Source organism: Papio anubis, chromosome 13 (genome assembly GCF_008728515.1).
Source record: "Papio anubis isolate 15944 chromosome 13, Panubis1.0, whole genome shotgun sequence".
NCBI lineage: Eukaryota > Metazoa > Chordata > Mammalia > Primates > Cercopithecidae > Papio > Papio anubis.
The window spans coordinates 17,662,339-17,673,418 of NC_044988.1; the positions used below are offsets into that span (position 1 = coordinate 17,662,339).

Sequence of the window (11,080 nt, forward strand, 5' to 3'; positions counted from 1 at the left end):
TATCATTATTTCTGTATTGAGGAGTAGCCTATTCTGTGAAACGCAAGAGATGGGGAGGAAAGAGAATTGAAGTGGGGGAGAGGATTCCTATAAAGGAGGTAGCTATGGGCTGTGGAAAAGGAAGGCGAGAAAGGACGGATGTCAGAGAAGAAAGGTAGTGCAGAGAACTGTGGAATGCTTTTTTTTTTTTTTTTTTTTTTTTGGATGGAGTCTCACTCTGTTGCCCAGGATGGAGTGCAGTGGCATGATCTCGGTTCACTGCAAGCTCCGCCTCCCAGGTTCACGCCATTCTCCTGCCTCAGCCTCCCAAGTAGCTGGGACTATAGGTGCCTTCCACCATGCCCAGCTAATTTTTTGTATTTTTAGTAGAGATGGGGTTTCACTGTGTTAGCCAGGATGGTCTTGATCTCCTGAGTTGTTGCCTTAAGTTGACATTTGCCTTTTGGTGTTAAGACTGATGACCAAGACTAAATAGAGGCCAGATGTTTATTGACTCCGGGTGACAAACATAACTCTGAAGTTCCTTTTTAATCTGTGCATAACAAAAGATCAAAATTTCCATGAAATTCACTTCTATAATTTTTAGAATCCTGTCTTCTCACCTAATACTTTGGTAGTGAGGTCTCCTGTGTTATACAAGGTAACCAGATTAGAGTGTAATACTTGATCTACCAACCCACCCTCATACTGCCACACCCTATCTCCAAGGGGCATTGACAATCACTACCTAAACCCCTTCTTTCAGAGACGTGCTGGTAAAGAATTACCTGGCCCATGGAGAAGAATGGTTCCCTTTCTCCATGGCTGTTGATAGATATTGACCACCTCCTTAGAGTTGGTTAAGGATATCCATCTGTGAAAAGCTGTGGACCCGCGAGTGTTGAGAAGTCAGGACAAACTCACAGCAACTACAGTAAATCCAACATTGCCAAATTCTTTTTTACCACTCCTTCATATCCCAGAGTAGGTAAAAATAACCCTCAGGGATAAAAGAGGTTAGGGAGCACATGCGTTGAAAATACCAGCAAAAACAAAATTCACACTGTGTTTAATGACACCATGTTCAAATTAAATAGCAAAATATGTTTACGTATAAGCATATTATTATTTTGTTTGTTTGTTTGTTTATGAGACAGAGTTTCATTCTGTTGCCCAGGCTGGAGTGCAGTGGTGTGATCTCGGCTCACTGCAACCTCCACCTCCCAGGTTAAAGCAATTTTCCTGCCTCAGCCTCCAATGTAGCTGGAACAACAGGCAGACACCACCATGCCAGGCTAATTTTTATATTTTTAGTAGAGACAGGACTTCACCATGTTAGCCAGGCTGGTCTCAAATTCCTGACATCAAGGGATCCGCCTGTGTTGGCGTCCCAAAGTGCTGGGATTACAGGCGTGAGCCACCGCACTGGGCCTACTTATAAGCATATTATGTCTTCCCATATAATACAGGTATTTTCACACCCTTTTTGAATCAATGTACAACACCCTCTTTCCTTTTGTGTAGTCAGACAAGTCAGCCTCAAGGTCCATGCTGCTGTGGAAACAGTAGGCTTGTATCTTTATTGGCTTACATAGAAAAGTGGTTAATCACATCATTTCCCTTTAATTCCTCCTGAGTCTACAGGTTGGAGAATAGAAACACAATGACACAATTCAATGTGGTTTTCTAGCAAGTGAGCTGCTACCTCCTCTTATTTTCTCACTTAAGCCAGATAAGGAGTATAAGATGAATGGGGCAGAATTACAGGGAATGCTTTGCAGAACTTTTTGTAAGAACAGAATGCTCTATATGTTGAAGTGAGCAAGAAGACAAAAAAAAAAAAACAACTTGGAAAACAATAGCTCTATTTACATATTATTATTATTATTATTTTTTTTTTTTTTTGCAAAGTTTAAAAGTACTTCTTATTGCAGACATTTTCATATACGTTAGTGAAATCACGTCCCCCCGCCATGGTGAAGACATATATTCCTATCTTATAAAAACATTCAAGTAACCCTGGGCATTTTCATGTTACTCCTTTTTAGTACCTGGGGATTGGCTTTGGCTAGATTTTCTATTTTAACCCATGCTTCTTCCCGTTCTTTCATTTTTAGCTTCTCTTTTAGTTTCTCTGCTTTGAACTGTTGTGTACAGTCATCAAATAGCTTTTGGTTCATCTCCATGAAGAGCTTCAGGGCGTTGTATATCAAGCCATGCATTGTCTTGTTCCAATGGGTCTTTGAGTTGCGGTACAAGGAAGGAAACATGATGGGCAGAATCTTCGCTGCATTGTCACTGATTAAACTCATGATGTATTCATTATTCCAGTAATAGAGAGCTCGCTCTGCCACCTGAAAGTGTGGGCTGGAGACACATTTGGCCAACTGCCGGAAGAGGGGCTCCATGATCTTCACAAATTCTGATGGTTCAATGACATCTAAAATCTCTTCTAATTCATTTAAGAACATTACTTCTTTTGGACTGTGAGTCTTTGGCCAGTATTTGAGAAGTGCCATCACCACTGGTTCCGTGAGGGTGCTGTCCTTTTCTAAAAACTGCACTACACAGTATGCCAGCTGGGGATGGCAGACACTCAGAGATTTCACTTTGTGCAAAGGTAGTAACACCTTCAATAAGAAAATCTTGTGCTCTTCTTTGAGTGGTAAGGCAAATCCATTAATTATACTTCCCAATATTTCCAGTAACTCTGCTATGCCATTATGATGCTCTGTTTCATAAATAAACCTATAAAATATATTATTTATCTGTTTTCTGATGTAAGCTCTCAAGCCTAGGAATTTCCCATAGATTCTGTGAAGGGTGGTTTTAAGAAAATCTCTCTCCCGAGGATCTTCACTCTCAAAGAGCTCTAAAAGCTGCAATACAAACTTCTGATCAATATATTTCTTCGCTATATTAGGTTGGAAATCTGGAGACTCTAAAAATCTTAAGAAAAATTCATAAACAAGCTGTAGATGAGGCCAGGCTGCTTCTAACGTTGGTTTGTCTTCCTCTGGGTCAAATTCTGCTCCCGTAGGATTGGAGGAAGGTGGTAATGTTTGAAACATGTTAACTGCAAACATATGGACTACTTCTGGGTAAATAGGCTCTGTGATCACATTCCGATTATGGGTGATATATTCCACCATTTCACTTAAAGCAGCTTGTTTTACCTCCTTCCACTTTAGGTCACTTAGTGGATCAGAAATAAAGTCAAAGAGGATGCAACACTGACGTAACTTCTGGATAAAAAGCTTCTCTTGATCAGCAGGAGGAACATCTCGAATATGGAGAAGGGCCACGGGCTGGAAAGGCCCATTGGAGTTGGCCGCATCCACCACCATCCTGCTGCCCGCTTTGTTACATGTCAACATCTAGACTTCAGCGGGAAAGGCAATGGGCTCCTTAAGGCAAGAAACCAGCCTCCATTTTAGTTTTTAAAAAAAAGGCAAACTGAAGCTCTCTGCAGCTGGAGGGAACTGCTACATATTATTTTTAAATTCTTTACCTAGGGGGAAAAAAAAAGACTAGAAGGAAATACTTTCAAAATAATTCCTTTGGGTTTCATAACTCTTTTTGTCTTCTTTTCACTGTTCTGTTTGTTCCAAATTCCCTTTCATGAGCAAGTATTGCTAAAACTTTTAATATATTTAATAAAATTTAATAAATACTTGTTTAAGAACCAAGGTAGATGGTGATTTCAATAGATTTTAAAACTGGTAATTTTAAAATGTTCTTTTTTCTTAATAAGCAATATAATTTTTATCTCAATTTGATACATTTATCCTAAGAAAATGAGAAGAACTTTGCCTCTTGGAACAAACATCTTTATAGTTGAAGCTGGGCACCTGTGCGTGGAATATACGTAACTATTTTTAGCACAGTTTTTCTACTTAGGCGCAGCATTAGAAAGACTCCAGAGACCCTCTAGAACAGAGCTTTATAGATGCTGTAGATCTACCTCCCCAAAGGCTGAAAAGAATTAACATGCACCCAGCAGTATCCAGAGCAGTGATTTCAGCACTATTGTCTTCGTTGTGCAACATTCAGAAGGTGGAAATGATGTTAAATCATTTTGTATAATTTTTAGCAAACTGTCAAAACAGAAAGTACTAATGCAAAATCTTGGAAGGCATTTTTAAGCACAGTCGTAGAGGGAGCATCATAAAACTAAACAGGCACTGAGAGATAAATATACAAATAGACAATGGCTGGACTATATGTAAAAGTAGAATGCTGACCCACAACCTGAAGCAACCTGCCCAGGAAACCAACCCTTTACCTACCATAAGCAGCCCAGGAAACCAGCCTAATAGAAATCAGACTGTAGAAAGTCAGACTCCTATCTCTAGTAACAAACCAAGAAGCTTAATGATAACTTCAATAACAGCACAAAATGGCGAGGATTTTGTTAACCTGACAGCTTCCCTCATTTTTGTCCCCATTTCTAATTTAAGACCAATCAGACAAAGCCAAATATGTACCCCTAACCAATCACATAGGATGCCCCACTTCTAGTTACCCTGCCTACCAGCTTCCCCATGCCAACAACCTTCAGTCAGAATATACCTGAAACCTTCCCTTTTTTCCACTATAGAGCTTTCCTACCCTTCTGCTTGCCTTTCAGTCTTTGCTAAAATGCAAGCAATGGTAGCTGACTCCCTTGCTATAACAATCTCTGAATAAACAGTCTCTACTTTTGGTTGGTCTTCATATATTTCCATACCATGGAAGAACAGAAAATTCCATGACCAACTTGTAGAAGAATTCATTGAAAAGCACAAGAATTTAGCAATTGCAAATTGTGTACATGAAATTTACACCTAAATATGACATACAAGGTAATAAACACACGTACACTTCATAGAGCACTCCTTGGGGAATCACTACAGCATCTCTTTTTAAAATGCATTCTCACATACAGTGATCTTCAAGCATTTTTAATTCAGTATGCCATCAATAAATGTTTAGCAAGCATTCCAGAAATATAGATACTTATTTATACATCTTACACACATTGCAAATTTAGAAAATTTAAAAGATGAAATAAAGTGTGTGTTAGTTCACTTGTGTGTTGCTATAAATACCTGAGGCTGTGTAATTCATAAAGAAAAGAGGTTTATCTGGCTCACCATTCTGCAGGCTGTACAAGAAGCATGGTACCTGCATCTGCTTCTCATGAGGGTTTCAGGCTGCTTTCTTTTATGACAGAAAGCAAACAGGAGCAGGCATGTGCAAAGATCACACAGCAAGAAAGAGGAAGCAAGAGAAGGTGGGGCCTCTTTTTAACAACCAGCATTCTGGGGGACTAATACAGCAAAAACTCACTCATCAACCTCAAGGACAGTACCAAGCCATTAGTGAAAGATCCACCCTTGTGACCCAAACACATCACATTAGGCCTCACCTACAACACTGGGGATCAAATTTTAACATGAGATTTAGAGGACTGAAACAAAACAAAGTATACCAAAGTTAAATAAAACTACTTGTAAACATTCTGCAAATTATGATGACTTCATACTATTAGTAGCTAATACCTTTGTTATGGGTATCAATTCACATGTCAAAAAGTCTTCTAGAACATTTTCAAGCTTTATGTCCAAGAATTAGATCATTAGATTGTCATTGCTTTTACTTCTTAAGTGACGAACCATGAACTCATATTGTAGGGGGTAGCAAAAATGTCAGCTCTGCTTTTTTTTTTCTGACCCTTGCCTGTTGTTTACATCGTTTTTAATATATTTCATCTTTGGTATCTTTGCAAGAATCTTTTAGTCCACTTGCCATATAAAGGTTGAGATGCACACAGGATAAAATTGTCTATAAAACCATATAAGGCCAGGAGAGGTGGCTCATACCTATAATCCCTGCATTTTGGAAGGCCAAGGCAGGAGGATAGCTTGAGCCTAGGAGTTTGAGACCAGCCTGGACAAGATAGCAAGACTCCATCTCTACAAAATTCAAAAAGAAAAAGTCAGCCAAGCATGGTGGCACATGCTTGCAGTCCTATTTGGGAAGCTGAGGTGAGAGGATCACTTGAGCCCAGGAGTTTGAGGCTGCAGTGAGCTATGATTGTACCACTGCAGCCCAGCCTGGACAACAGAGTGAGACCCCCATTTCTAAAAAATTAATTGCTTACTTTTACAAAATAGGACCACTTAACAGATTGGCTATAAAATGTTGCAAGATGCTGAAAGCAAGCAAGTCATCAATCGTCTACCAACATGTCCTGTTTGTGGAACACTGAAATAAATATATCCAAGCCAACCAATAAATTAAATTTCAGTAAATTTAGTTCATTTCTCATTTTGGAGAATATATTAATAGAAGTAGAAGATTAAGAGATAAAGGGAAGTGCTACTGCTTTTCTCCCGTATTTCAATTGATCCCTCTGTGGAGACATGCTTTGGAGTCTAGACAGTCCTCCATATTATTTCCCTGAGTTTGATAAACTAACATGGCTTTTTTCCCTTTTTGCAAACAAGAGTGAGAAGGAAATGAGATGAAGAATGTGCCTACATTTTCTTAGCTTAAATTCACATCAGATAAGGGATTATGCATAATCCTTTTCAACTATTGGCCTTCTGAGCTAAAGTGGAGAGGGGTCAACTTAAAGAATAAAACCATAGAGCTGGTGCCTTCAAATATTTGTTACTGAAATTTCCCTCCTTTCTTTCTTTGAAAATTGGCAGCTCCAGAGTTCAATGCATTTAGATATTCAGTTCATGTTAAATCAGCACAATTATCTTATAAAAATTATGCATCATAAGTAGTTTGGTAAACACATTAGCTAATTCTTGTATTACCCAAGAGAGGAGGCATACCAACCAGATGTGCTGATATATCTAAGTTCCAAGTACAGACTGTCATTTATCTGCATTTTTAGTAGCCATGTTTGCAATTTTCTTCATTCTTCATTGGTGGTCTAAACTCTCCTTTATTTTCTTTCATAATTACAGAATTTAAACACTAGAAGATCAGCCATTTTAGAGTCATTCATGTTATGTCCATCTCTGCTGATTATTGAACTTTTCAAAAACTTTTATCTATTTCTTCCCTGATATATTTGTGAAAGTCCCATTATCATTATCTCCCTCTGCTAACAAACTCCATTTGCGTTTTGGCTATTATCTTTTCCTTGTCAGTCAGAACTAATGGGGCAGAATCTTGTTTAATTTTTTCCATCTATTCTATTCCTGTCATGCATTTATTACCCCCTACATATAGATCTTAAAATAAGTCAAAGGAACCAGTTCATTAAAAAATTATTTGAATGCTTCTCACAGCACACAGGCTTTCATTTTGGTGTCAGCTCAGATTCTTTATCTCATTCTTATTCTCCCAATTGGATCTTTTTCTTGCTGTAGAATACAAGGAAACTCTTTAAAATAATTTTTCTTAAAATCTGATACCCAATGTTATAATCTGTAAAACCAATCTGTATGATAGTCAGCATTGAGTTAGCCATGGTAACTGGGGAAACATTGACCTGTCCTAATTAATGGAAAGCTCTCAAAAGAAGCTGGAATTCAGGTACAGAATAGCTCTTTACCCTCCACCAAACCTGCGCTAATATTCACATAAATACCTGCATTCAAGAGATATCAATCTAAATGTGTTCATCTATTTTCCCATAGGCATGCTAATAAACATTCAATTAAGTAAAAGACGGTCAAAAACAATAGCTGAAAAGGAAGGATAGACCACTGACACCAATTCTTAAATGTGGTTACTTCTGGGAAAGAGTGCGTGATTGAAGAGTGGGAGAGAAGATAAAAGAGGATGTTCAATTTCTATTGTATCTTCCTCTATATCAATGTAACATTTTACAAAAGGCATGTATTTTCTATAATTTAAAATAATATAAAGAAAAAGAAGGGGTATATGAAAAAATAATTACCTTTTTAAGTTAATTACCTGTATAAACAATAACATTAGAATATATTGTCAGCAATTTCCAACAAAGTGTATACGACTGTGTGGCCAGCCACCATCCTCTTTAAGATAGTAGGACTGAGAAGACAGCAAGGCACCGCGAGCAGCTTGGGACACATGGAAGTGAGGTCTGTATTGGGTTTAGAAAAAAAGCAAGCTAAAATAATAACCAAAACGTACCTGTGCCAAGTGTTTGTGACTTGGATATTTTGCTGAAAGCCAACCCTACTGGAGACTTGCTGCTATATATGCTTCCACACAGTCACCAGTCACCCAAATAGACATGTCATTTTCTAGACTTCCTCTCTGCCTCAAAGGAGACAGGCACATATTTGGATCAAGCCTGGTGGGAGATGTGCTATTGCTGGTGTCAGTGAGACTCTGCACATTCCAGGAATTAAAGACAGGATATGCATAGCTCCTCTGTAAATGCTTTATGGGCAATTGGTACAAGCACCAACATCACAGAAGGAATTTTTTTCTTATGATTCCCCAAATGAGACTATTCTGTCTTGTGGAAAAAAAAAATGTACAAAGTAAATTCAGATGGAAGAGACAATGGCAGAGGTGGGGGTGAGGAGAGACTCTCCCGCTGATAGTCGAGTTTTTGGAAAATGTTCTCAAATCATACTTGGCCACAGTCCTCAGACAAAATCCTTTGTCATACGCATCTCTCAGCAAGGTAAAAACGCAAGAACAAAGTGTAAGTCAGAAGCACAGTGGAGCAAAGAGGGAGGCATCTCCTGCTTCACTCAGAAAAATTAGGTTCTGGCAATTCTGTAAATTCATCCTAAAAATGACATCTTTATTTTGATTGAGTGACAAATAACATCTTATGACTTTAAGCAGAAATTTATGTATATGCTCCCAGCAGTCAATTCTTCAGGGTAGAGCATTTGAGAATAAAAATTTTCCATTGCAGCCCCTTGCTCCTTACTAATACTGTTGCTAAGTTTGGCAGAAATGTTCCTTGATGTTCTTAGGTAACAATGGGGAAATTACACAGAGGAGCATCAGGAAAAAATGATGGGAAAACCATTGGGCTACCCTGATAGAATAATACAGAAACTGAAACAATGTCATCCAAGCCACAATCAAAATATCCTATCTATCCAACTGAGTTACCTGAGAAAGGGACACTCATGATTAAGCAGTATTTAAACCAAGAGAGTCTGTAGGAGTTGGAAGGTGGCAACATTTGATGATGATCATTTGAGTTGAGATCACTCGAAGAGTAAAAATATCTGCCCAGTGGAGTCTAATCATGAAGTTAAAAACAGCCACAGCTTGGACAATATGTGTCTTCATTCTCTCATTTAGTGAATCAGTCAGTCAACATACATCACATCAAGAATCTGAATCTTTAAGAATAAACTATAGGTTTGGTATCCCCATCTTAAAGACAAGAAAAATAAAACCAGAGATGTTAAAGAACTGCTGTAAGTCGTTTCTCGAATAGAACAAACTCAAGAAAGACCACCTTAAATGCTATCAGCTTTTCATTCCCTGTCCCTTGACAATACCTGAGGTAGATTCTACAGATTTTCAGTCATTTTTAGGCAATGAAAGAATTTCATTTTCAGGTATTGAAAAGTCCAATCCAGCCAGGTGCGGTGGCTCATGCCTGTAATCCCAGCACTTTGGAAGGCTGAGGCAGGTGGATCACGAGGTCAGGAGGTTGAGACCAGCCTGTCCAACGTGGTGAAACCCTGTCTCTACTAAAATACAAAAAATTAGCCAGGCATGGTGGTGCACGCCTGTCATCCCAGCTACTCAGGAGGCTGAAGCAGGGAAATCGCTTGAACCTGGGAGGTGGAGATTGTAGTGAGCCGAGATTGCGCCATTGCCCTCCAGCCTGGTGACAGCAAGACTCCATCTCAAAAAAAAAAAAAAAAAAAAAAAAAGGAAAAATTCAATCCAGTCCAAATCAAAACTTCAATCTCTTTAGCAATTAAGAATTTCTCCCATCCTGCACCCCTAATCTGAACCCACCATTTCTCAGACCATGAGTGGACAGTAGAGGACACATGGTCTCTTCTCTGCCTGTCCTTAATCCAACTCCTCACCTACTCATCCTGTTGGCTGTAGCTCCTCCACAGTCAAGAGCAGTAAGTGGAATAAGTGTTAAAGGAGCAAAAGCTTTTTTTCTTAGCTGATGCTTTTTATAGCTCTTTTTTATATGCCTAATAGCTCTTGCAAAGCAGTCATTCAAACTCTGACTCTTCTGTGGGGTTCACTGTAAATGTTTTCAGCTCCTCCTCAGAGATCTCCCCACTATACCATTCCACCAGGGCAAGGGATGCAATTTCAAGCTTGTCTCTTTTACTCCACCTTAATCCCTACCCTCTATTTGTACACCATATACAATCTCTTTCTGTGGGGACCCCATTGTCCCAGAAAATATTTCTCCTGGACAGCTTTTTCCAACAGAGTTCACTCTTGGCTGTCCTGCTCAGGGTCAATTAGCCTCCAGGAAACACTGCGAATCATTGTCCCAACAAACAATTCAAGTGCAGGCCTCTGCATGTCTTTGTCTGAGTTCCCTAAAAGTAGGGCCTGAGACAGAGGCTTGCATGCAGGTAGTTCACCTGAGATTATGATTCTAGAAAGCAAGAGAGCAGGTGAGCTAGAAAGAAACAGAATGAGGCAGAGCCACAGCAGTTATGCTTTATGAAGTTGAGCCCAGTGAAGGACAGGAGTGGTCATCCTGTCATGGCTGACTATGGACCTTTATGAAATGCACCTTGGAGCTGAGCGGATGGTGGCCGGGGTTGGGGGGTGGCAGGTAAGCTGAGGAAAGCAGAAAACATGTATCTATCGTCTCTCATTCTTGGTTGACCACATGTGGCCCCACTGGTATTAACCCTCCACAATTCCAAGTTGCGTATAAATGAGTTGAGGGTCACTATATCAGAGAAACCAAAGGCCAGGAAGGGAAGGCTATGCAGTTTGGGCCTGAGGCCAGGACCTGTCTCACTGAACCTGTAGGAAACACAAGCAGTGACTGGAATGAGAGGTAGGTGGCCAAGAAACCTTTGAAGTGATGCACAAGAGATGCCCAACACATTTTCTCTAAGTCCTCTCTCCTTTCCTGGCTGTTAAAGAATAATTGCTTTCAAAAGGATAAAATTGTCAGGTACAGTGGTTTACACCTGAAATC

General features: G+C 39.4%; 1 protein-coding gene across 1 annotated transcript; it reads right to left on the bottom strand.

Annotated features, from left to right (window-relative positions):
* Positions 1-1,875: 1,875 nt before the first annotated feature.
* LOC100997528 (serine/threonine-protein phosphatase 2A 56 kDa regulatory subunit gamma isoform) lies at positions 1,876-3,458 on the bottom strand. Its single transcript, XM_003911845.3, has one exon. It carries the CDS (start codon positions 3,354-3,356, stop codon positions 1,989-1,991), a length of 1,368 nt encoding a protein of 455 aa, XP_003911894.1. The 5' UTR covers positions 3,357-3,458; the 3' UTR covers positions 1,876-1,988.
* Positions 3,459-11,080: the final 7,622 nt, after the last annotated feature.

Coding starts and splice junctions, on each gene's coding strand:
- LOC100997528 (XM_003911845.3), bottom strand. CDS start 3,356: ATGTTGACATGTAACAAAGCGGGCAGCAGGATGGTGGTGGATGCGGCC.